Source organism: Zonotrichia albicollis, chromosome 4 (assembly GCF_047830755.1).
Source record: "Zonotrichia albicollis isolate bZonAlb1 chromosome 4, bZonAlb1.hap1, whole genome shotgun sequence".
Lineage (NCBI taxonomy): Eukaryota > Metazoa > Chordata > Aves > Passeriformes > Passerellidae > Zonotrichia > Zonotrichia albicollis.
Window position 1 is genome coordinate 49,835,161 of NC_133822.1, and position 27,233 is coordinate 49,862,393.

A 27,233-nucleotide genomic window follows, 5' to 3' on the forward strand; every position below is an offset into this window, starting at 1 on the left:
AGAAGAAAGTTCCAGCATTTTCTTCCCTGGTACTGTCACAGAAAGAGAAACCGTAATGAAATTATCTTTGGAAGTGTGCCATACCAAGTCAGGTATTTTGAAATAAATTCAAAGTATCACATTTAATTGCAGATATTTTCTGAAAGCTATTAAGTACACAAAGCTCTGGTTTATCTGAAGTTCAAAAGTCATCCAAGACTAAATTGATTGAAACTTAAATTTTGGGTACAGAGACTAAGCCGCTGCGATAAGGACCAGGTTGCTGGTTGGGTGGCATTTTCCTTTTCGAGTGGTATTGGAAACTCTAGATTTTGACACAGATTGAAAGAAAATACTAGAAACATCTAATTTGTGCAGGCCAGCTATAAACACGGTACCCATTTTATAAAGGTCCTGAGAAGATCCCACCACCGAGAGGTCTGGCTGCCAGGGCTAGGGAATGACGCAGAGTTCCTTCAGCTGGGAATGTGTGGAGCAAGGACCAACTGCACAAGCCTTGCATTTGGAAAATCTCATTAACAGGACCCCAGAGAGCAACACAGAGCACTGGGCCTCTCCCTGGGACCACCAGGGGTAGGGCCAGGTTCAGCCTGTAGCTCCACACCTGCGTCCCCTGCAGCCAACACAAAGACTGATGCTGTTTACAGTCAGAGATGGGTAAGGCCCTCCAGGAACACCCTCAGCTTGCTCAGTTTCCTTGGTGAACATTACCTGGAGGAAATAATTTTTTGAAGAAACTCGAGATACATGTGTCACAGTGACACAGCATCTATGTCACAGTGTGTCATATCTGCTGTAGAAGGGCCTTCAGGATTTTTGCCAACTGCTGTTTACACAAGACATTATTTGAATAGTGTCCCTGGGGGGCTGCAGATGGGGAAGGAGGTTGAAAACAGCTGTGGTGGTAAATATTAGATTTCTTTGTGCTCATATGTATCTCAGACAGTAGTGAAACTCACAATTAAGAAATTTCAGTTTTAGTAAGGACATGCTGACAAGATCATTATCATTTGATTTGTGTGGCACTGGATCACCTACCAGGCAGGAGCACATGATGGCACTTCTGGTGAACTATCCAGAGTGCAGAGTTTGTTATTTATACTGGCTTTATATTGTCTGGGGGGAACTGGTGTGGTATGGATAGAATATACTCAAAACCAATAAAAGCTGGAACATTTTTAAAGCACATTCAAATCCTGTGCCTAGAGCACTTTATGCCATAAGGCTGCAGCACTGTGATGCAGTATTCAGTGCCCTACAATATTCCTGTGTATTGCCTAACACAATACACTGATGTAAAGCTGGTCTGCAGTAACTAAAGGCTCATACAGAATGTTCAGAAGCTCTTGTCCTTGTGAACAGCCACAACCATGTGTCAGAACCAGGTACAGATTTCTTGCAATACCTAAATACAGGTAAGAAGTGCGTACACCAGCTGATGTGTGTGGGCAGACAAAGGCAGGAGAACAAGATTTTCATTCTGTCCTTCTGGACTGTCTGTCCACCTCCTGAAGGATGCTGCCAAGAGCAGCAGGGAAGAGGGATAGCGGCTCACATCCTGATTCCAAAAGAACATAAAGAACAATCTCCTTTGGACAGTGTGGCTAATTTACTTAATGAGTCTTCCCTTCTAAATGGCTATGAGTCAGCATCATGGAAGTGTGATTTCTTACTGATGCATGCATATAGCACCAATAGGTGCTATAACAGATTATTGTTACAAATGGCATGCAGAGCAAAGTAAGAAATGAAAAATGCCAAAGATTTTGCTTCAAGTTCAGGATGTCTCTTACCAAATGTTTTCTTAATACAACATGGGGAATTCTGTCTGTCTACAGTGACTATTAGCTTCTTTGCCTTCCCATTTGAAATTGAGTTGCATAACCTTGCCAACCCAGTAAAGCTTGCCCACCAAAGCCATGGTACTGTACTTGTGGCCCATCTCATGTTTCCATTGTTACAGTGCACTTACCAATGCATCAGATCATCCCAGGATAATACTCACACATCCTGTGTACAGGAGTTACTCCCTGAGGGGCTGTCAGAACAGATTATTTATGCCAGCATTGCACAATTTTGCTACTGCAGTGCACAAATCTTATGCACCTTTAAAAACAGAAAGGAGACTATTTTTACAGTATGAACAGTCACGTCGACTGGCAATGACTGAGTGCACAGAGCTGCACACATATCACAAAGCAATGCCTGTGCTCCCTACAGACACAGACGTCACTGTTGTTTATACCTACAAAGTGGGTGCAAGCTCCTTCACTGAAGGATGAGCAGCTGTGGCTTCTCTGTGCTCTTCAGGCAAATATTAGATCAAAATGACACATGCTCTCCTACTTTCTTTTATCTTCTAATGTAAAAATGAAGTTGGCCATGGTTGGCCTTGCATCATCTACACACATTTGAGATACTCTGGGCTGATTTCGAACTGGAATTCTACACTTTTTAAAAACTACCTTGTGCTTTTTTAAAAACAAAAAACTCAACTCTCATGATTAGCAGATATCAAACCATGGCTAGAAATCTCATTATTCTCACTTTAAAGAGGGGGGAATCAAGGGCTATGGATGATTTCCAAAATGGTTTGATCTAAGACATTTTAGATCCAAGATCACCCTGGGTTTCCATGGAGTTTGTCAGCCCTTGGTTATGGAAAGCCCTGCTATATGTGTCTGGCCCTGGGGGTTAAAGATGAACTTCTCAAAGGCAGCCATCACTTTTGATAGTATCTTGCCCTAAGAACATACAATGCACAAGTAAGTAGATGATAGGTTGAGAATTGGATCTGTCTATCCATATTTCATGTTTATGACCTCTTTTACAGCTATAAAGAAGAGCTATATAAGCTTTTTCGCTGTTCAGAATGAAATTGTACTAGAGAGGCAGACTACTTTAAGATGATAAGAGTTAATGCTCTTGCCAAGCTCAGGGACATGAAGCCAGAATATCTTCAAATCCAGACTCCTGTTAGCAACAAAACACTGCCCTTTTAATGACTGCTGGATCAGCTCTGTCGCTTGAAAAAGGGATTGAAATGAGTTCTAAAATGAAAGTAGTTTTAACACTGCAGTATCTAAAGGGGTTGTAAAATAAGCTGGGACAAGTTTGCACAAGAAACATTTGCTCTTAAGAGTAAAACCATGGGATCTGAGCCAGGCCAGCTGTGCTACCACTCCTCCTTTACTCCCGTACCAGTGAGTGCCAGAAGCTACAGATTCTGGAGGTAGAAAACACGTTTCATTGCTCCTGTTTGATTCCCTTGAGGCTGACACACGGAGTAGAGCTGTCAGGCTTCACAGCAAGCTGCATCTAGCCTTCTTTGGCTGCAGGGAGGGCTGCTGATACATCATGCTCTGAGTTTTGGCAAGAGACACCACCAGTGTTAAAACAAAAGGGAGACACTTCAGGTTACCAGCTCCCTAAGAGAAGGATGCCTGCGGTATGTGAGCTTACAAGCAGTGAGAGAAACGGGTCATGGGAAGGTCCCTATTTAGTTAGATGTAATAATTAGCTGTTCACAGGCTGAAGTGAAAGTCTTGAAGCGAAGACTCAAGAGTATGGGTGTCAAGAGATAGAAAAGGTCAAAGATTAGGTCTGGACGTATAGCAAAATGTGGTGAAGCTGATGGGAAAACAACTATGGGTCACAAATTACTCATTTGAAATTATACACATAAAGAAAATCAAAAGAATTTTTATACGTGGTTTACCAAAAGAAATTGCCTCTTTTGATTAATTTGAAGAACAAAACCAAGATAATTTAAATGTGGAGTAAGAATCAGCAAGGCAAATTAAAATACTTAAATTTGCTCTATAGGAAATAAAGGAGGAAGATAGTCAACCTCTCAAGGGTTACAGAAATGTGAAGTGACTTGAACTCAAAACTACTTAGATGTGTAATGTAGCACGAGCTTTAGATGCTTATTTCTTTAAACAACAGGATCCAATAAATTATAGAGACCAGTTACTGAGGGATACACACTTACATCAGTCCCTGCAAGTTTATTTCCAGAAAACTGGAAACAATCCTTTCCTGCTTTTCCAGACTGTGAGTTTGTGAATGCAGTGCAACTTTTTCTACACACAGACCCATGTTTTCATTATTCATTTATTTATTCAACTTTCACATGGAAATACTGTTACTGGCCAAAGCATCTTAGCATTCTTACATCATATTGCCTTGAATATGTTCTGTAATGTGTATGCATTGAACCTGAAGTGGCTGGTATACATCAACAGTGATAAAAAACACGAGGTAAAGACACTAGTAGCTCAATGGTTGACATATTTATTGAAGTGCTTCCCCCACATAAGCTATTCCTATCTCATAGCTATAAGGAGAAGATCTAAAATGCAATTTCAATCAGTGCATAAAGAGGGATGTGAATTCCATTGTTTCAGGATAATTTATTGTGTTTTATCTTAAAAAAATAAAAAGAGACATGAAGAAATACAAAAATCTGCATATCAGGATAGCATGGTGTCCTACTATGTTTCTGCACTAAAGAATCAAATCCATCTCTAAATTCAGACAGCCCCAAACCATCTATAAAAGCATTGTTGCAGTTTGGTAATTGAAAAACACCCTAAAAACATATGGAAATTATGTTTGGCCTGGTTTCCATCCATATCAAAGAGGAAAGATTTCTGGCAAACCTGGAATATGTATTTTGAACATTGTATTTCCGCCAGCTGGCTTTTCACATTCTATAGCAAGTTTGCACACTACTTTAGAAAATGTACTGAACTAGACCTGATTGAAAATCACGAAATAAATCACTGTAATAACAAACCAAACAACTTTCTATGGTGGACCTAGCGGTTTCAAGTGTAATCAGCAAGTAAATTATACCAAAACTGTTGTCTTGATCACGAAATTCATGAATAAAGATGTGTGAAACTTGAAAACACTATCAATGCAGCACCTTTCTTCTTCTCCCCCGCTGCTGTTCACATCGCAGAACATTTTACTTTGCTCGCAAGCGTTTCATTACAGATCGGTGCTCTCCCCTGCCTCACATCGACAGTAACAAATTGTTGCTCGCTGGTTACACAGGCTCCCAGCGGACCTAAACTCTGCTTGAGCTGAGTGGATCTGGCACCGACATTACCCCTGTTTCTGGGAGAGGCAGGGGGCACAAAGCCCTCGCTCAAGAAGAGAACAGAGCAGTTCTTTTCCCAGAGCAGGGAACCCGGGGAGGGTCGGCAGCCAGGGCAACAGGGAGTGTAAACACACCGCCCGGGCCGTTCTCGGGCGCCACGTCCGCCTCTGCGCTTTTCTTTTACCGCCCTCCCCGATCTTTTTAATGTGAAACGGCCAAAACCAGGCGGGATGGAGATTAGCAGGGGGAGGGCAGTCAGAAAAGCGACCCCCGAGGGAAGATCTGAACAAGAAGGTGGATTACAATCTCCTGACCGGGGGGCGACGTCGGATGAGGTGGCGAAGGCGGACCGGCAGCTGACACGCCATCAGAGAGACTCCAGAAGGGTAAGAAACTTGGGTTTTTCCTTTCTCGAAACGCTGTTTTCATAGCACCGTAAAGCTGCATGCGTGGACACGTGATTTTTTTGTAACCAGGCGCCCAAGATCCCGCAGGCCTTGCGATGCATTAACACCGGCTGCCTCCCCGTTGTGCTTCCCCAGACACACAGCCCGGCTGCACAGCACCGTTACCGGGGCCAGTCTTTTTAAGGTGGACAACGCGGCGCCAACAGCCCCCGGCAGCACCGCTGCGAGCGGCTCCGGCTGCCACACGGCCCCCAGGCCCGGGCCGGTGGGGAAGCGGCGCGGCCGGGCTCTCCCCGCCCGCCCTGGGCGGCCGCTGCGCAGGCGCCCGGCGGGCCGAGGGGAGGCGGACCGGGCCAGCAGCGGGGCTCGGGCCGGGCCTGCAGCGGGGCTCGGCCCCGGCAGTGCGGGGGCCGCGGCTGCACCATGCCCGTGCGGTTCAGGGTGAGCCGAACGGGAGCGGGGCCCGGAGGGGCGGGCACGGCCCCGGGCGCAAGGGGCGGCAGGAGCGGGGCTGCGGCCGATCCGGGGTAGCGGGGAAGGGAAGGGCCCTGCGCTGCGGCACCGGCCGGTAAAGACAGAAGGAGTTCTGTCCTTCTGTCGGGTGACAGCGGGTTCAGGCTGTGTTCATTCTTAAAACCATTCACTTGAAGACATAAGATACATGCTTTTTGTTTTGGTTTTTTAAAATTTTAAATCATATTTTGGTGCATGAAATGCTTCCACGTTTTCTCAGCAACACTTTTTGTTCTCCGCCGGGGGTGGGTTTGGAAGATGCAGAGCAGCCTGCCAGCTTAGCTCAGCCTGCAGCAGCGTGTTGGTGATGTTCCTCCCTTCGGAGATCTGTTACCGGCGGGAGCAGCGGAGCGGGATGTGCACCGGTGGCTTGACAGACTCCTCTCTGTTTGCTGTAGGGACTGAGTGAATACAAGAGAAACTTCAAATGGAGAAGCCCAGAGTTTTGTAGCCCGTCCCAACAGCAGAAATCCTTGTGGGCAGGACTTCGGTCGGATCAGTTTGGTGAGTGCCCCTGGAAGCTGCCCCCTTGGTTGCAGCCAAGGCCTGGAAAGCTTCGCTGTGACGAGTGCATGGCCACAGTGAACTGGTGCTGTTTACGGTTTGTGCACTTCGTAGTGAAATTAAAACTATAGTCTTAGTCATCATTTAGATAGAGTGTGATTTTGAATTCCATATTCTTTATGGCTACACTGAAACTTTCTTTTCTATTAGTGGTATTTATATAAGCCTTGGGAAAAAAAAGTAGTTTTTGACATGCAGCATAAGCTCAGACCCAAACATGAAACACAGGTGCAGTGTTAACACATCTAGGGTGTGTCGAGGGTGGGATCGCTTTCTTTGTGATGTATGGAAATAGTAAATAAAATCCCATTTTTAAGGGGAGAATAACTTGGGGCAAAGTTTGATAGAGTAAAATTGTTATGAACCTAACAGGTACAGCTAACTGAAAGAGAAGGTCAGCCACTACAGCAAAAACCTTGTGATACTGTAGTGTAGGATTTAAGGATTGTAGACACTATTATGACAGGGAAATGTGGGGATAGAAAGCAGGAGGAAAAGGAAATAGCAGTTAGATTGAAAGACCTGTAGGGAGCTGAGGAAGAGCGGTAAGCTGAAGAGTGATGACAACTGCAGTGCTCTGAAAAAGAGTAATAAAAAGTAGTAATTATTGTAGTGGCACAAGGCAGAGTAAAAAAATATTGGTGCAGTTCACTGCAACTGCACTATGCAGTCTGTGTAATTAGAGTACAATGCATTAATTCTTACAATAAGTGTTCTGAATTTTGGCCTTGTAATTAAGAACTGACTACCGGCAATGGGGTTAACCATGTTCTTTTCACTGGCTGTTGGTTTTCTTGCTGTTCATCTCCCAGAATCAATTTGCACAGGGTTGTCCTGTGGACATTTTTGCTTTATAGGGTTTAATCCAACATGATTCTGGACCATTATGTTCCTGTCTATTTAGTGCAAAGGAAAGTAATTTTCAAATAGGAAAGAGCACAGAATTTCACAGCCATGCCCGTAATTCATAGTCTGTTACTGCTCTGAGCTTTCTAGTAATCAGTTGTGTGATAAACTTTCAGTTTATTGTTGTTACAGAGTGATATTATGGCTTCAGTGAATGTTTTTGTTAAATCTAGTATGGCTTTTTCTCAGGAATCACAAGAGAACCAAAATTCATTTCCAAGAGAAGGGTACCTTACCGTAATCCACAGATTTCGAAGTCCCTTGAATGGCCAGCAGATTGTGATTTGAATGACCAGCTGGAGACTGAAGCTGCAGAGTTGCACACTGACCACAACAATGATAATGGGAATCAGGAAAAACTTGAAACACCAGAAGGACCCACACTCCCCCCAGAAGTTCAGTCACATGTGGTAGATTCTGGTGGTGAAGTAGCTCTTGCCCTTGTAGAGAACAACATGAAGAAATCACCCTCAGAAGCTCCACCAAATCAAAATGAAGCATTTTCATCTCCAAAAAAGGAATCAGAAAAAATGGGTAATGGGGTAAGGGAATATGTTTGTTTTATTTTTTAATTGACCAGTCTAAAAATTACTAACAGTAATTTCATAACCATGCTCAGCCTCTCTTGTCGAACTGTTTCTCTCTCTTTCCTTGGTTTTGTATTTTGATACTCTTGTAGCTTCTTTGTTGGGAGAATAGTAAGTTTCTTAATTCAATAGAATTTGCTCTTCCTTTGCATCTTCAGAATGTGTCATCACTGCTGATTTCAATTTAACAAGGATTTAGCCAATAATATGTAGATTTTTGGGGTAGTTGCCTATAATGAGAAAATGTACTTTTCATTCATTTTGTTCTTGAAACCAAAACCCAAACCATTGTTTTGAAAGTGTGTATTGAAAGATGTTTAAGTTGCAAAATGTTGCAGGAAAGGGAACAATCATTGTATTTTTTTTTCATTGTCAGTTTCACAGAGCCCTTCAGAGGAAAGCAGATGTAAGTGTTCCCAGAAATTCTGAATATCAAAGCCAGTTTGTCTGGAAGAGTCCTAATGAAAAGTCACCAATACTTGCAGCTGAACAGGTAATGTTACAAAATCCAAAATACAAATTAATACTTTCTTTTATGTATCAACAAAGTTTTCCTTTCAAAAAGATTTCCTTTTTTTTGCTCTTTTGGTGGAGGAATGACAAACTTTAATGTTGTTACAATTATGCTACAATTCTCTATAGAGAGAAAAAAAAAAAGTATTTGTTTCCATGTGATTCTTTATTGTGGCCAGGCCTAAGTATTTGTTCTCCTTAGGCCTTATGTTTTGCTATTTCTAGCAGGGTCCTGTTCTTCTGTTTGCATTAATTTACCTGTTTTGCCCCAGTTTCTTATTTTCAGTCTCCATCTCTGTGCACATACACTTCTAAGCCCTTAAGTGTGTCTCTCTAGTGTTTTATTCTTTCATGAGAACAGCTTATATTTAAAAGTGGAGTTTTCTGATTTTAAGATAGTCTTGTGACATTTTAATACATTTCATGAGCTTTTGGGCCTTGTAGGATTGAAAATGCTGCTTTTTCTGGTGAGACCACAAAGAGTAACTGAGTGTGAGACTGCTTTGTGTTTTCAATTAACTGGTACTGGGATCTTAGGAGACTTAGGATACGTAGGAGACTCAGCCTTTAGGTCATTCCACAGTGTAAAGTTGGCACTTCTGCATTTGTCTTCTTTCTTCAGTAACATCTTCAGAGGCAATAAATGTTGATAACTAAGATAATCACTATCCTGTATTTTTCTGTTGGAGTGCCAAGCAGGTGGATTTACTGCAGGATATGTTTCCCAACAGCCCCTTATCCAATGAAAACTCACTGAAATACATGATAGTACTATAGAGAAGATAAAGGACCTTTTGAGGAACAGAGAGTTTCCAGAAAGTCACCTTATGGAAAAAGTCAAAAAGAATTCCATTTGATTCTGTGTGCAATCAGTTTGATAGCTTCATTATTAATGCTTGTGAGCATTGTGCTTTTTTTAGAAAAAAGACTTTTTTCCACAGCTTACACAGAAGAAGAAGAAGAAGCAGTGAGAATAAGTCTGTTGGCACTATACATGTGTGGATAAATAGAACCTAGGGAAAATTTAATGATAAAAATTTTACATATTAACAAGTTGTTATTGTTCACTGTTGATATGACTGAGAATATACCTCAGTACTGACAGTCCCTTTCCGTTGAAGAGATTCTGTGAAAATATCAAAGTTATCCAAGTTAGTTTATAATTCAGACCTAAATTCTCCTAGCAAATCTTTGGAAAATGTATACTTCTCACATATGGCACAGTCTTGAAATTTGGAACCCCATGACCACATACGAGGCAAATTCTCTACCTTGATTTATAATACTATGTTAGTTGAAAAGGAGTGGATTTTAATTTGCTCAAGCTCTAAGCATCCAACTCTAAAACTCAGAGCAGTTTTCTGTTACTTAGGGACAGAAAATGTACTAAGGACTCATATGGAATTTTTATGGCATGCCTTTAAAAAAATCATGATCCTACATAAAGCTCTGAAGGTGAACAAAAAATAAAGCAAACAAATAAACAAAACCTTTGATAGTAAGTTTCAGTAAGAACAGTGTTTGATCACAGGTTTTACTGTGTCTGTCTTGGTCACTTCTAAATGTATTTAAATTTCTCTTTAATTTCTCCTAGCAGTTCATTAGTCTACACATGCTGTATTTTTACAGATGACTGTCTCTCTTCTCATATGTGAGTGTATTTGTGTGAATAAGTTAACAGATTTTGAAAATTTAGCCTTAAGGTAAACAAATCACACTTTTTTTCTTTGTTTTGTTTTCTTCCTCCCACGCAGCTGATTTGCAACACAAAGACATCCATACCTCCGGTTAAACCTCTTGCCATTACTTCTGAAGCTGCATATGAGAGAAATTCCAAGGGGTCTCCTCCTGTTAAGAGTCTACAAGAGAGAGATGGTCCAGAAGAGAAAGAATTTCTGGTGTGTTAGCAAGTAAATACTTCCCAGAAAGAAAAGCTTTTGTAGTAGTTCTGCAGTGTGATCTGTTATGTATGGGGGTGGGTTTAGGTTGAAATTATTTAGTGTTGCTAGTGACACTGGACTCAGTAGTGGTTTCTGTACAGCTCTGCTCTTTGGGGGCTCTGTAGTGGGTCCTCTGTAGAGCATTTTTTTCAGTTTCAAGTTTCTGAGTTTTGACGTGATTCTATTTTTTGTTGTTGTTCCCAGTTGACACTTTATTTTTAATAGGATAGTTTCTGCAATCTAAATCTCTGATTTATACTTTGATTGGTACTAGTGTTGTATCTTGGTGTGCAGTAGGGCTAGAAGGGGAGGTCTGGAACTTTTGAATTTCATAAATCACAGATAGTGAATTTTCTCCCCACAGTGGCAAGCAGTATCTCTGTATTCTTTCCATGTCACCTGACTTTGCTTCCACTGGGCATACATCCTTTTTTTGCCTTTCTGAGTCAGCTCCCTTATGGCCTGTTCCAAAAAGCTGTCATTCTGGTTTTTTAGTAATCTTCTGGCCTGGGTTGTAGCAGCTGTGTGATGCTCCCAGTTAATCTGAGCTGAGTCTCCTCACCACCCATCTCTGTTGCTGGCAGAACAGAAAGGGCCATTGTGAGAGAAGGTGTTCATGAGGAGCACTGCTGGGGTGCAGGTGTACTTAGCATGCAGTGCCTTGGCTTAAACTAAGCCGTTGGTACTCCTGAGGGGATTGTTGGCTTGGAGGCTTTATCATCTTAAACTCAGATCTGCCCAGTTCTTTAAATCCCATCTGGGGGTGAGAAATTTTATGTCCCCTTTTCCCTTTTAGTATATATGAAAAAGGCTTGAAAAGCCTGAGGCTTTCAGGAAGCATTTATCTGGTTTTAATACTGGAATTTCAGGTCAGTTTTTGAGAACAGATAATAAATGAAGTAAGAGGAGTCATGAGAAGGGAATTTTTGTGAAAATGCCTAAAAATTTGTTGTTTATACCAATACCTCGTCTCTGATGAGTATCTTGAAAAGGTTTTGGGGGATTTTGGTGGGCTTCAAAATTTTTTTTAAATTGAATTTGAACAATATTTGTGAAGATCTATAGCATAATTGGAAGTATGCATTGCATTTCTGAAAGAATGAAATAATTAGGAAAAAATCTTTCTTGTAAAATCCAAGCAAATCAATCTAAACATTTATAAAACAAAATAAATATTTTAAAGTTTACCTTTTGGACTCAGGTTAGAATGTGTAGATATTGTATTATTTCTGTGTTTCATGTTAAAGTAATTCTGTAAAGTGGTCAAAATGGATCATCTAGCTAGCAGAATGTTGCACTCAATCTTAACTTTGGCGTTTTGCTAGTTTATTTTTATCTTAAAAAAAAGAATGTGGTATTCTTGTTTGTATTAAATATTCAAAACAGCTAACACAAAAATTAATTGTTTGCAAGTGCTTGATGTCAAAAGAAATATGAGAGTTTTCAGCTTGTTAGCTAATGTGGTATTTTTAAAATTATCTTTGCCTTAGAGTAAGAGGGAAGAACCGTTTCAAAAACCAGCAGAAGATGCAACAAAACAAGGGAAATCAGAACAGAAACATCCTAAACAAAATAATAAGCAACATATCAGTCCAAAGCCCCTCACTTTACATACGAGTCGTGGGTATGTATAAAATAGGAAAACCTAGACTAGTGAGTAGGTGTACAGTGGCCCCGTGTTTAGGATGATGGACTGTGGACCTTTAAGCACACCATGCTGCAGTTGTAGGGCCAGATGCTCCTTGCAGCACTGAGGTTGAGCTGCTTGTGGGTACATCTAAACCTGATGCTAATTTCCATCTCTTCTCTGGGCAGCAAAGTGAAAACTTTGTAACCACTCCTGTTCAGCTGAACCTTGTGATGCAACAACAGTAGTAGTAATGAATACAACATGAGTGAAATAGAATCAGTGCAGTGCTGTTGCTAAACTTTCAACTGGTGCTTTGGAAGTCGCCTTCCAAACTACTTTATCTATTGTGCCCCCTCCACACCTTAAAACTGTGGTGATTGTACTTGATGTCTGCTTATTCTGGTCTGTAAAGCCTTGTGTGCCTGAGTAACAAAAGTAAACACACAAGGTAAATGAAAGAAATCTGTCCTTTTTAGAGTAATCTGGCAAGCATGAAAATGAAGTGAAATTGGATGCTATTGAGTGCTATCAGAGTATCTTTTTATTTTTGCCACATGGTCTACCTTGCAAAAATTGAACTTGTGTTTCCATTTCATACACATCTGAGATATGTCAAGAGCAATAAAAGCCAAGAAGTAGGCTTTAAAATGCGTAGATTATTCCATGTCTCCTGTGTTTGTGCTTAATGTATGCCCCAGCAATTGCTTTCATTCTTTGTGGCAGTGTTAAGGCATTAAATTGAAGATGGGAGGGGAGACTGGTGGATATTGGGATTTGATTACAAAATGATCACCCAAAATTCTATGAAGTAAAATTGGTTTATGGAAAAGGGAGAGGATATGGTATAGCTAAAACCTTTAACTACTTGGTTTTCATACTCTTTGCAGTAGATTGTAGTCAGTTTTGCAGTGAGTAATGTGCAAAAAATTCTTGATCATTTGCTGGGGCTCTTTTCATCTAAAGGCAAATTTCTGCCTCTTATGCCTGTAGTGTAGTAGCACAAAACAAAATTCTCTTCAAAATCACTGGGCAAATAGCTGTAAAAATGTGCAAGTTCTGAATATGCAGACAGGATTGTTGCTTGTATGCAAGCTGTGTTGCAATGCATGGCCTGCCTGCTTTTGCAGCAGAATGACTGGGATCCAGGTTCAACTGTATTGTGTTTTTTGTGCTAGTCCATTGGTTTGGTAACCAAAAGTGAAGGATTTCTGTCAGTTTTAACGAAAAGGACATATTGAGAGAAATTTTGAATATAAAGGGTATTTTGACCTTCGTATTTTTCTTTTTACGTTCATTTTATGCTCTGACTTCAGACTTTTATGACTTATTTCTGAAGAAGGATTGAAAAATAGGGCTTTTCCGCCCTGTGCTGTATATATAAAAATTAAGTTGGTAATGTTCTGAATCATCATTAAATCCAAAAATATCTTTAGATTTAAGCTGATACATCCACAGTTCAGTGCTTAAGGACTTGAAGTACTACTTACTGCCTCCTGTAGGTTACATGATGTTAATTTTTCTGTGTTTGTATGTGTGTGGCAGAAGGGAAAAATGAACCCATCTTTTCAAGTACTGGGGCCTTTTGAAGATCAAAGCCAGTAGGATGTAGATGAATTATTCTGACCAGTGTTCTGGCAGTCAGATGTTTCCAGCAGCTCACCCCACCCATATGCAGAGAGCCTTTAAAATGGGGTTTGTAGAAGGAAATGTCTCAGACACATTAATGCCAAACCATGCATTTTTACTTAAATCTGCCTTCATCAATGACTTAAATCAAGGTCCCACACTTTGCATTGAAGTAATTGAGGCTGATGTGTGTATTATGTTCTGGCTGTCAGGGCAAAAGCTTCTGGTGGAGGTGTTGCAAGGAGAAGCCAGTAGGAGTAAGTACTTGAAGGACTGCCAACTGTGAATGAGTATTTTTCACAGCTTTCCTCGTTGTGTTGGTTTGAGTTCTTGTTTGTGCATGTGGTTTTTGTGTCTCACTGGCATTTGGGTGCGAGTATATTTATGCTTGTTGAGTAACTTTAAAAGTGCTCTTAAAGAGTATTTTGGATATCAGACTTTACTCTTCTTTTTTTCTCCTCATTCTTGATTTCTTAGGAAGATGAACACTGAATATAGGTCAAAATTTTTGTCTCCAGCACAGTATTTCTACAAAGACGGAGTTTGGTCTCGTATTAAGAGTAAAGCTCACAACCAGGTGAGTATTCTTAAAAAATCTGAAGCCTGAGTATGCTTTGTAGTTTGATTTTTAGATGCAAAACTTTGAATTGTGTTATTTATTAGATACAGCTTTGAGATTGTAGTGCTAATGACTCAAGCTCCCAAAGGTGAGTATGCAAAGACAATTAGATTCTGACAAGTCAGTATAATACATAGGAAAAAGAAAAAAGATTATAAGACTAAAAAAATTTATTAATGTGACCTCCAAAGTGAGGGAGAAATTTTGTTTCCTGTACAATCAGGTTCATTCAGGACAGAGTCTCTTGTGACAGGTAATGTTATTCTTGATGTTCAGCCCGGTTGTAACAAGCAGAAGTGTTCAAAATACAGGGCTGAATGATAGGAGATTCCAAGGGAATAAAACCAGAACGTATCAGCCTAGGTTGGCTTTATGGTCAGGCTCAGTTCTGTAGCTTACCATGCCTGAATCCATTAAATGCAATCCACTGAATTCTGTCATACACAACATAAAATAGAGAAATTTTCTTGCAAGTTTCAGTCTGTGTATTTTCTTGTTGTTTATTCAGAAACGTCAATCCATGTTATGCTGTACATGAAGTCATTTGACAGAGCTGTGAAAATACTGAGTAGCTTCAAGACCACAACATTTCTTAGCATTATTAAGTGTGATTCCTGAGTTAGTCAAGGAAATCAAAACTGTTAATAGTGTGCTAAGGAACTGCTAGAGCTAGCTCTGCAACTCTGATTTCACTGAATTGACGTAGGAGTCGTCTCCCTGATAGAGAAGATAGAGGAGCCTTTGTGAGCTGATAGAGGGAGCCTTTGTAGGGCACCTGTGTGGCAAATACTTGGACATGTGAATTCCTTCATCACTTCGGACCACGGTGATGTGGAAGGTAGAACTGGAGGAAATGGTTCTAGGGTGCTGGGCTTTGAGAGTATAGGTTCTCTTTGAAAATAAGGTTCTCTGAGAATTGCAGGAGTAGTCTGGTAGCTTTCAGTTCTGTGTTTTCTTGCTAGATTTAATATAGCAAGTAATTTTGCTTTTAGCAAAAAGAAAGAATTTCAGAATATATACAGAATCCATAATGAGAAATAAATCTCAATATTTAAAGTATATTAAAGTATGAGATGATTAATAATCTGAGTTTGTGTATGCATGCATGAGACAATCCATTCTTTGTAAATAGCCTCAATAGGATGTTAGAGGACTGAAAAGAAGCAATATTTTAATTTTTATATGCATTGATATTTGCATTAAATTTACTGTAACTAAGACTGCAAAATGTTATTAACTCTTGCATGCAGCCTAAGTGGTATACTGAATGTTTCTGTAGAATATGATGTCATTTTTCTGGCATATAATACTTTAATTTGTTGATATTGCATCATGAAACATTCAAACCAATAAGGAGCAGTGCTCAGCTTTAGGAGCAATTGAGTGGTAGGCAACTAAAGGGTGAGCCTTGGGATATGGTGTGTTTGTGCACAGTCAGCTGGGAGGAGTCACTGCAGTACAGTTGAGGGAAGGAATGAGAAGACTAGAAGTGGAAGATGGATGGTCAGCTTTACATGTGGCATTTAATTAGAGTGTATGAAAAATCAAGGATTTCCCACACTGTCAAGATATGTTTGGAGTGCATCGGACTTCTCCGCAGAGATTTTCTTGCTGAAAAGGCATTTGAAGGAAACTAGAAAGAAGTTGCTTGGCATGTGGGTGACTTTCTGTCCAAAGCAGGCTTTCTGAAGTCCTGAGTCCAAACAGGCAAATGCCATTATGGAATCCTGGTGTGACCTTAGCCATAGTGATTATTTGTAGGCTGCTTCTCTGCAATTTATTATTAAGTGTGCTTTTCAGCAGCTGACCAAAAAAAATTCTTTTCTAATTATGCTTTTGAAAAATTAATGTGAGCAATTCGTAATTGCAGTTGGACTCCCTAGGGCCTGTGTCCTGCTGAGTTAATGCTGCCTGCTGAGTTGCTGAAGGAGATGGTTGTCCTTTGTACTTCTTCACAATTCACAGGAGACTTAGTACTCTTCCTCCCCCTGTGGTACCCTGTTACTCTGGATTTACATTCCTTCTGTTCTGGCTATCATAATTAATTTTTTGTTCTTCTAGTTCAAGTGAGTAATCCAGTAAATCACTGGCACATCAAACTTCAAATTCTTTGAAAATGACAAGCATATCTTTTTAATGGGCTATTCTTTAGAAATTTAGTGGGTCAAATTGTGGGATGTTAGCTGGATATCCATCTGCTGCATCCAGTTACTTTTAGTGGGATTAGCTGAGCTTAGCCCATTAACTCTGTTCCTTGCAGGAGGAATGATGTGAAATCTATCATGAAGAAAGAATAAAAAAGAAAAGCTATGAAAATGTGGTAGAGGAAATGTCAGTATTACTTTTCTGCTCTTTGACAAATACTTATTTCTTGTGGACCATTTTTTAGTAAGTCAGAATTTACACAATATCACAAAGTTGTTTTTAATAATTTAAACATAAACTTCTTGGTTTTGCTTTTTCTCCCTGCACTTTAATTGTTTTTGGGTGAAGGACACAGGACAGCAAGTGTTTAAATGGTCTTAACTGTAAAAATGATGTTGTATACTGTTTGAAGAGAGGGGTTATCACTTTTACTGTTTTGGAGTAAAACTGACGCTTGAACAGTTTTGTATCTCATTCTTGCAATTACTGATAGCCTAGAAGGAATAATATTGATGCTATGTCTTGCATACAATAGCACCCAGAGTTCTTGTATTAATCTTAACTTTTCACTAATGTTTATGTAGTTAGAGACAATGGTAGTGTTTGCAGCATACAAACTCAGTATTACACATACACATAGATCTGTTGATTTGAATTTATCACAAGTTAGTGGGGAATGTATTTTTTAATGTTGGTATTTAGAAATCTAAATTAACTTCCTCAAGCTTGGCAAAAAACTGGTGGAATGCCAGTGCAGACTGTATTTGTTAGAGAGCTTTTATTGAATCTCAGGGAGGCAGCATAGAGCTATGTTGGCAGATTTTTAGTATTTAGCTTCTTTCTTAGACTGAAGTAAAGTTACAAAGGTGATAATAACAATATCACTCTTGAGTATTGAGAGGAAAAATAAGAAATTTAAAAATAACTCTGTATTCTTCTCTTTAGGCATCTCAAAACACCCTAAATTCCATGTGGTATATGGAGGTTGGTTGCATCGAAGTTCCTCTTTCAGTGTTTGGAGCACTGTGTCTGAGCGCTGGTGGAAAAACTAGAATCCAGCACTAAACCTATTCATAGTTACTGCATAAATTTTTGTGCGCTCATGGAATGAATAATTGCCAATTTTGCTTTGGCTTCATGGCTCAAACATGCTTACTGAATATATTATATTTGCTTTCCTCTTCTTACACATACTGTGGCATGCAATGCAGTGTTTGTGCTGTGGCTGGCCCTGTATTATGTATTATAACCTGCTTTTCTCTCCTAGCTGCCAGTAGCTAATGCAAATATTTATAGTAGCCTTATAGTGAAGTTTAAACAGCTGTGAAACTTACAAAACCTTGCTGTGTAGGTGAGAGAGCTTCGAGAAAGAGCAAAGGCTTACAGGCAACGAGTAGAGGGAACACACTTCTCCCGATACCATTTCAATCAGATCCTGTCTGATAATAACAGTCTTTGGGATGTGTCCTCAACTTCCAGTTCAGAAGAAGGGATCAGCAACAACATCAGAGCACTAGATCTTGCTGGGTAAGGTTGTCATTCCTGCCTGTTAGTCTGCAGCTTTGAAGCTGAGCAAAATGCTGAATATAGGCTTGTATGGAAGTAGTTGTTTTTTGAGTACTTCTCATAATCTAATTTGCTTTCAAATTGAAAATACAGGCCTAATTTACACTGCATTTTTGGAATGAGTCTTCATAAAATCTAGTTTGAAAGTGGTATGTGCTTAAGCATCAAGTAAAACTGCAGTGGCAATTTAGCCATTCATCATATCAATCATACTAGTTTGTAATGAACTGTTCTTCTTGCAAAGAACAGCACTGGATGAATATGTTCTGTGTAGACACATGTGTATTGTGCAAATCAGAGGTACAAAGTGCTGTGTTCTTTCTTACCCAGTGTTTCTGAAAAGGAGACTGCAGCAAGCCCTGAAGTGCTACAGCAGCCTGGCTCCAGAGAGCAAGCTCACCAGGACAGCACAAAGAAAGACATGTCAGATGCTTTAACTGTTCCAGTCAAAAGACGTTTAGCTTGGGATGAACCAGAAGGTACTGAAGAAAGGGAAGATCAACAATCAGCAGAAGAGAAAGAGGAAGAAAAGTCAGATGAACAGGCTGCAGTCATGGCCCAGCAATTAGCAGAAAACAATAAGGACGCTAAAGAAGATACAAAAACTGAAGGGTAAAACTGAATGGTTTTTCCATGTATATATCTATATATGTGTGTGTATATGTGTATATATATGTATATATTATACACATTTGTAGGTTAAATAGTTTTTGTATTAAAGAAAGTGTAATTTGGTGTGGTAGTACTTCTGTTTTGAACAGTATGATAAGGAATGAAAAGGTTTAAGATACTGGACTGGTTGATGGAAGTTGACCTATGATTAAAAATACTGGATTTCTAACTTGCAAGACAGAAGTTTCCAGACTCATGAATGATTCTAATATTTTTCTCCAAAACTATGAAATCCACAGTATGGGCCTCTTAGAAGGCCCATTACACAGCAGCCAAGTTTAGTGAAAATTAAAGCTCATGATTTGCTTCGAGTTGACAGTGTAGAATTTGATAGGAGAGGATATATGCTAATATTGTACATAGCCATCTCTTTTTCTTAAAGCATTTAATGAACAAAGATTAAGGACTTGAAGGAAAAAAAACCCGAATATGCAGTAATCACTGGTGGTTATGTTACTAAGCATGGGTGGGAAAAATGTGGCAGGGTGTACACAAATATTGGGAGATCAGCTCAGTATGTGCATAGTATAGTATTTGACATTTGAGAGATCCAAATTGTATCTAGTTTCAGAAGTGTCTGTTACTGTGCATGTTTTGCATACCTTTTTTTTTGTAGAACAATATTTTACTTTGATAGACGTAAAATTCCGAATAGCTTTGACCCTTGTAGCCATGTCAGCTACACATTTTGTATTCCTCATTGCATTTTATCTTTGGTGCTGCAGCACTAATCAAAGGTAAGAAATTGTAAGTGCCTCCATTTGGAGTAATAGTGTGTATTCAAACAAAAAATAAAATTGAGATGTTAGACTCGAACAGATATTAAATGCAGGCTTTCAAAACCTGCATCTAGAAACCTTTCTAAGTTTCTATTTAATTCTAGAGATAGTCTAATTCATAGATGTATCTGATTGACATTGACCATTTTCTGTCATCTTGTTCTGTGTGTACTGGGATGTGCTTAATGCTTGCATGTTACACCTTCCGAGAGCTGGAAATGAGGAATTCTTTGCCTAGATGTGTCTCTCATGTCCTGATAGAATCAGGTTTCTCCACATTGTGGATATGCTGCTCTTTGTGAAATACAGCTGGAGGCAGAGGACTGAAGTGGTAGTGCTGATGTATATTATATATACATATATAATGTATGATATATGTATCTACATCATATTGTGATGTGTAACTAATAACCTAGGGGCTATAGCCATTACAAAAATTTGGGATATTTGGCTTCAGTTCCACCACATGGACTGAAGAATGTCAAACCCACACTCGCACCTCTAAGGCAACAATCATGTTCAAAGTTTTTCTGGGTTCGAAGTTTTCCAGCCCTCCTGTTGAGCCTCTGTATTGTGCAGCAGTATGCTCAGGGTTTTTCAGGACAAAGGGAGCCTGGACTTATAGCTTGAGACTGTTCAAAATACAGAAATTGAGGCTTAAGGGCTGGAACCCAGGACTCCCCTTGGCAAGCAGATGTTTTAGCTACAGGCTGTGGGGTGTTAAGGCCTTAACTGTCTTGCCTTGGGCTTCATTGTAGGAATGGATTGGAAACAAAGCTTGAGTGCGAGACTCCTGAGTCCTTCCTTAGCTAATCCTTTAAACATTACTCATTTTTTTTTCAGTGAGAATGCCTTAGTATTGAACACTTCTGCAGCTGTGTCAGATTCTTCTGTATCTTCAAGGAGAGGCAGCAAGCACCCTACTCTGAAGCTGAGAGCTCTTGCAGGAACCCCAAGGACTCATCATAATCACACTACCCCAGCTGTTGGTAAAAACACTTGTAAATGCAAAGCAGTATTTCAAGAATTAAATATAAAAATACATAATTGAATTAATTTATTAGGTTATTTAATGTAATAAGGCATTTTTAATATTTTCCAATACAACAGGAGGTACTGTTCTAGTGTCTGCTCCAAAGTTCAAGTCTTCATCTTCACCTCAGAGAAGGCAAAACTCAGCAACAAACCCTACCAAAGCAGAGTCCTTCCAGGTGAGCCAGAAAACAGACTTACCATGATGAATTTTAGGAATGCTCTTTTAAAGTAATAATTAATAAATTATTTAAGAAATCTTTTTCTTTAGTTGTTAGTTACTGTCTTAGAATTGTCAGTATCTGTGACTAAAAAAAGCATGTCTGAATGCTTAGGGTTTTTTTGGGCGTCAAACAAATGAGTTGAGACTACTGGAGTGAGATTAGATATGTTTCATTTTGGCCTCTTTGACTAAATGCACAGGATGTGTTTAAGGAAAAACAAGAAGTTTGCTAGTAGAATTTCCCCTTAATGTTATTGTAGCCCTTGACATAGGGCACAATTGCAGATTGCTTGTGTTGGAAGAAACTCAAGGGGGAGAGGTTGGGTGCTTATTTAAAAGATAGGTTAGTGTACCATCATAGTTCCACTTTTCCTTTAGTTTTGTGCTGCTTTTACTTTACTTGCAACTTTGGTAGTTACTAAAAGAAAAATAGAATCATCTAGGAGTTGTTATCCTCAAAATGTTGGTAGTTGTTTGTCAGTTGTGCTTGTGCTGTGTTCTACAAAGAGAGCTGCCATTTGACTGCATACATCCTCTGCAGTAAGTGCTGTAACAGAAGCAGAACAATTGCATGAGTTGGTTATGTTGTTGTAAAATTTAAAAAATCACACTTTTAGAAAATAAGCTCTTCGTTTGACCTGATTAGATCACTTTCAGTCCTTGTTAAATACTTTTTATTAGGAACAGATTTTCTTTACACTCACAAGCTTGGAATACTTTTTCTTTTAGTACTTGCATGAGAAGTATAAAAGTGTAAAGTCAACATTTTGCTGCATATGTGAGGTTCTGTACTTGGAGGCTGTATATGAGATGTGGTTTTGTGCTTTTTTGATCCTTTCTTTTTTTTTCTTTCTATTATGTTTGTAGCCTGATGTGAGAATGGAAGCCACTTCACTCTTTAACTCTGCACCTGCTGGGCTGGGAACTGTGGATCCTCTGCCACTTAGGCAGGATCAGTGGCCTCCTAACAGGGTTGCTGATGAGCAAGTTCCTCTTGCTTCAGCCCATCAAGAGCAGTCAAAGTCAGCAAAAAGCCGCTCTGTGCCTTACTGGAGTCTCTCTCATCGTATTCAAGGGACTCTTAAGGATCCAGAATTCCAGCATAATGGTGGGTTTTGTTTATTAAGCCTGTGTTAGACTGATGCAGGATGTGACTACTGTGCAGTGCTTAGGCCAAGAGGTGCTGAGCTTGCTTGCCTTACAGTATCTACAAATATTGTGCTGTTTAAAAACAAAAGCTTTTTAACTATATAGTTGGTTAGTCTTGCTGAGGAAATGGGCACAACATCCACCTTAGTTTCAGATTCCACTGAGATCACTATATTACAGTGATCAGTTTGTTGTCTGATTTTGCTTTATTAATTTCAATAAATACTACTCATGAGAATAATTTGGTTTAGCATGAACAGCTCTAAATTTTAATATTTAAGCTGCAACTGGATGGTGTGACACTCTTCCAGCTGCAATTGCTAACTGCAGTGTGTAAGTGGGACCTCTGTCATGTAGAATTATTTTGAAAGAGTCGTGGATTTCCGAGAGGTAAGCTGCTTAAAATTATTTCTGCAGGATAAGGAAACTAGAAAACTCTCTCTATAAGGTTTATTGGATATTGAGAAAAACGTTTCTCTTGGCTGAGGAGAGATTTGTACTGAAGCATTTCACAAGTTTTTAACAATGTTTAAGGGTACTGGGGATGTAAATTTGATAAGGAAAAGACTCCTTGTCCTCTTAGTCTCCATGCCAGTAAGATTTTCCACAGCTGCTTCAGGTCCCACAGTTCTTGTCTTTTGATTACAGAGATCAGCTAAAAAGTAGTATTTCTATTCTGGAACAGAACAAGCAGTTTTCAGGTTAAGCAGGAAGGTGAAGTGCAGAGAATTTCCTCAGAAAGGTTAGAATTTGTGCTGGTTTCTAGTTCTGCACCTTGAGTGCAGTGCATTAAGTGACTTGTAGCATGTACCAAAGAATGGTGTCTTGAGAAGAATGCAGTGGAGCAAGCTTATTTTACCTCGTCCTAGGGTAAATGAGTCTGGTAGAATTTTCATGTGGGCTATTTATAAGACTCTTGTTTTGGAAATAATGTTACTACATTTTTAGATGTTCTAAAATGAAATATTGTCTTTGGTCTATTTTGAAATTATTCCAATCTGTGCCTTTTGACTTTTTTGTCCTAGGGAATCTTGGCAATCCAAAAGTGAGAACTTTCCAATTGCCCCTTCGGGAAAGAAACTGTAATGATGAAGGTATTTCTTGTCCCAAAGTATTATTGTAAATTGTGTATGTAGCCTAAATAAATTCTAACTTCGGCATTAATGTGAGATGTTTCTGAATGCAGTAAGTAATACTGGTTTATGTGTTTGCCTGAATAGTTGCAGTGTATTTTTATCCAAATAATTTGAACATGTACAACCTAGTAATCTGAAGTAGGAATATGAAGGTTTAGGGAATATGAATAAACCATTAAATGTGGCTGAAAATTGGCAGACCATTGTGGCTCTCAATATGGTTACTGTAGGTTGGTTAGTCCCATATCTTAAATTGTTTCCTGCCCGCACATTTTTAAGCCTTTGTGTTGATAGCAACCAAAAGAAACTGCAACACAGCCCAGACTGCAGCTGGAGTAACTTTGGTTGCGACTTTAATGATCCCACAAACTTCAGGATAAAGGTTTTGCCTCTGAGACTTTAGCCCCAGATGTGCAACATGAAATGATCCCTCTTGACTTTAATTTTCCCACCTGTCCTCTGCTCACTTTGTTAGGGGTGCTTATGGAATACTGTTATTCTGATTGCTGGTTTGGGCTTTTTTTTAATGTTTGTTTTAAAGTTAATCTACGAGAGCAGCCATTGCACAGCTGCATTTTCTTGGCCTTTTTGTGGGCAGACATAAATAAACTCTTTCAGTAGCATGAGTCAACCAAAGGCACTGTATCTGCCATACACTTTTTCTTAGTATGGTGTCTGAGGTTGAGCCTGGTGTGGAGCTGTGCTAGTTGCAATCACCTGTGTTTGGTTCAGCTCAGACTATGGCAGAGCAGGTTTATATCTGACTCTGATTGCAGTTTATTTATAGTTATACCACCAAAAGCTTATTTTTGTACCCCTTGGCGCTTCTTTGCTCCTTGGGTTTTAACCAAGGTTCAGGCTAATTCTCTGTTTTACTCATTGCAGTTGGCTGCAAAATATGTGGGTGGTGCAGATGGCTCAGCCAGGCTTCTGTGCAACTGCATAAAACATGCAAAATCCTGTAGTACTCTGCAGCTTGCTGCACACAGATTGCTGCCCAGATTAAATGCTGTAGCTGCTGTTTCTTTTTTTTTTCCCTGTGAGCTGAATGGTACTGTATGAGCTTGCAGAAACAGGTGAAATGTGCCAGCTCCCAGATACTTTGTATGCCCATATTTGTTCAGGTACAAACCTACAAACATTATTCCAATGACATGTCAGTTTGCAGAATTGCAGTTTGCAGTTTTTCTTATACGTGGGAATATAGTTGTTATACATAGTGTGTGATCCTGTTACAGGCTGTTAGGTTCACTGTATTTTAAGAATTTAGAAACTCTGCTGAAAAGTTAATTCAAACACTGACAGAATACTGGTGCTGTTTGGATTGAGTTGAGGAATTTTTCCCTGTATTTTTTTTTTTGTTGGTGACACGTCTGGTAGCTAGTGATACAGTTCTTTCTAATCCATTGCAGGAGAATGCATGCAATTAAGGTAATTTTTCATAGAGGCCATCTTGACAGACCTGTAGGAACATTTTAATAAAGCTGTTGAAGAATTATAATGTGCTTTATCAGGCAAGCAACATCAAGACTGATTAGTGTTAGGAGTTTTACTGTGTATGAAATGGACCCTGTATTCCAAAGCAAGACCCTCCAAAAGTATATTTCTGAAGCCGGCTGCTTCTTGTCTTTGTGGTAAACTTCTGTTTTCTTCAGAAGACACGTTCCTTTTAGCAGCTTTTGGCACACTAGCTGGATTTGGCACAGAAGGGCTCTTCTTAGCAGCATGGGTTCTGATATTTTAGTCATATTATTCTAAGGTTGTCTGCTTTGCTTGAAGCAGTGGATTGCTTTCAAGAATATGTCATTACCGGAGTGTAATCTATATAGATTTCAGTGGCAGAGGAACAATTGCTGAGGTCTTCTGACACAGGAGAGTAAAGATCAAGGTGGCTTGGAGAATTGGGTGATTCCCAGGTGAACACAGGGGTCTCATTCTGGAGTTTCTCAAGAGGTGGGCATGTAACTCTCCTAAACTTACCTAACATGCTAGAGGCTTCCTTGTGAGTCTCTTCTCCAGCATGTCAGTTGCCAAGTAATTGAATTGAAGTATATTGTCGTACTAATTTAGCATCCATTGTGAAAGAGGGCATAAAAATATTCAAAAAATGTCAGGTGTGTTTGAATATGTATGTTTAATCTTCCTATTTGCTTTTTCCCTTGCTTCCCCACAGACGACAGGCTGTCTCAGATTTCTGCTCGCTCGGCAGCATCTAGTTCTCTTGCGTCTCAGATCCTGGAACGAGCTCAGAAGAGGAAGGATTTCTGGGGCAAGGCGTAGTCTCTCCTTCCTGTTGTACAGAAACTATTCAGTAAAATGATGTATTTTGTATAGCTTGTAGTGTACATTTTAAAATATTGTGATTGTAGGTTTCACACAGCATCCTTTCACTTAACATTGATATGGCTCAAGTTTTAGGACTTGCCATCCCAATTGAAAATTAAGTATTTAAACTGATGATGTTGAAAATTAATGTTCTTTATTTCTGAGAGTTAGGTCTTCATTCACTCTGTTACAACAGCCTGTGAGGTTTTTTTACAGTGCCGTGCCACCTTTTGACACTGAGATAGTTATTTTTTTAGGGAACCTGTGTGTGACTTCTCAAGGTATTTGCTGCAGTCATGCAGTATGACTTGGACCAGTATTCAGGGGCAACACCATTGTTCACCAAATATCTCAGTTGCTTTATTTTATCAAGTTATCTTAAGGGCAGCTGTGGTATATGTGTTTATGTTACTGTATGAATTGTCAGCATAACACAGCACTGTAACAAAGAGTTACTTTTATTACTTACTGCTTTTAACTTTTTACCAAAAAATTCTAATTTTTAATGACACTAGCATAGAGTGTCATTAACTGTAGAACAAACAGAAGTTTAAGAAAAGCAAAGCATTGTGGTTTGTTCTTTGTCCACAGGTTTTTGGCCAGGATGACTGTCAGAGTTCAGTGTGTACAGTATTGCAGTTTGTCAGCTATACTAACATGAATGCTTGTCTTGTAGACTGAGATCCATGTTAATTTCAGCTTCTCTAGGAAAAAGCAAATTCAGCCACCTTAACCAGTGGTGTTTCCCAGCTCCACTTCAAACTCAGGTATTTAGGACTAGTGATCTCTTTAAGTAAACTCAAAAGAATGTTTTTTTCCTTGACTTTTATATTTTAATTACCTCTTATCTTAGTTTCCTGTTTTGGGGAGACTGATTATGATTGTTACATTATGATTGTTACATGTTGCATTATGATTGTTACAGTGAAAAGTGTCTGTGATTTTTGCTGACAGCTCATTTTATCTTTCCAAGTGATGCAGACAAGATAAATGAAGTAGAGGAAATATGTGGCTAGCAAGCAGTTTAGTTCTCTGTGTGGCTTCAGGTTTTAATACTACTTAATTTGAACATTTTGTACAAGAACAATTTGAAATTTGTACACACGTGATTGCATTTTGATTTTGTATGTAATTATGTATGCATATTACTGAAAATAAAAACGGTTGTTTGCTTTGTTTCTTTTTAAGTTACGCTGGATAATTTGGCAAAGCCTATTACATTGCTTCTTCTCTCTTCTCTGTTTCACCTGTTCAGCTTGAATATCTGTAGACTTAAGAAACACAAGAAGTTACCTCAGAGCTGATCTTCAGAAAGAGTAATGTATTGAAGCTAGATATGTTGACCCTAGAAATCACAGCTGACTGCAGGTGTTTTAAATGGTGACTCAAAGCAGATGGGTGCTACACAGGCTGGAAGGGCTGCAATGCCCAAAGGGTCAGTCCCCAACTAATGATTTAAGGAGTGAGTGAATTAGTGCTGTCCAGTACTGATGATGTTAGAAAAGGGTGTTTGCTTCTTCCAGAAATCGTATGTTACAGTAGCTTCCTACCAGTGGACTTGTTTGAAACAAATCAAGGTATTTTATTTTATCCCAAGGGCTTCTGGGATTGTTCTGTGGTGTGCACTTAATGTGTAAGTTATAATTGGTCATAAAATTTCTACTGAAAGGGAAAATGTGCAACAGCATTGATGAAAATTTCCATTTTTCCTCTAAAATGATAGTTTTATAGTGGAAAACTTAATGGCTAAAAGGGGAAATACTTTTTGTTCAGGATGATACGTTACTGTGG

General features: G+C 39.3%; 1 protein-coding gene across 4 annotated transcripts; it reads left to right on the forward strand.

Annotated features, from left to right (window-relative positions):
* The first annotated feature begins 5,050 nt into the window (after positions 1-5,050).
* MDM1 (Mdm1 nuclear protein) lies at positions 5,051-26,629 on the forward strand. Of its 4 annotated transcripts, none has more exons than XM_005480578.4 (15): positions 5,052-5,496; positions 6,429-6,534; positions 7,690-8,042; positions 8,464-8,580; positions 10,355-10,498; positions 12,031-12,164; positions 14,274-14,373; positions 17,506-17,544; positions 17,912-18,087; positions 18,457-18,738; positions 20,421-20,566; positions 20,688-20,788; positions 21,700-21,940; positions 23,007-23,075; positions 25,291-26,629. In XM_005480578.4, exons 1-15 carry the CDS (start codon positions 5,341-5,343, stop codon positions 25,395-25,397), a joined length of 2,271 nt encoding a protein of 756 aa, XP_005480635.2. In that variant the 5' UTR covers positions 5,052-5,340; the 3' UTR covers positions 25,398-26,629. The 4 variants fall into 4 exon arrangements, with proteins under 4 accessions (XP_074395865.1, XP_005480635.2, XP_074395866.1 ...); XM_014272355.3 differs by lacking the exon at positions 5,052-5,496 and adding an exon at positions 5,579-5,958; XM_074539764.1 differs by lacking the exon at positions 17,506-17,544 and having other exon boundaries at positions 5,051-5,496.
* Positions 26,630-27,233: the final 604 nt, after the last annotated feature.

Bases quoted from the DNA above. Each gene is read 5' to 3' on its own strand.
- MDM1 (XM_005480578.4), top strand. From the start codon at position 5,341: ATGGAGATTAGCAGGGGGAGGGCAGTCAGAAAAGCGACCCCCGAGGGA. The intron at 8,581-10,354 runs GTAATGTTACAA...CCTCCCACGCAG, and splicing joins CAATACTTGCAGCTGAACAG to CTGATTTGCAACACAAAGAC. The intron at 18,088-18,456 runs GTAAGGTTGTCA...TTTCTTACCCAG, and splicing joins AGAGCACTAGATCTTGCTGG to TGTTTCTGAAAAGGAGACTG.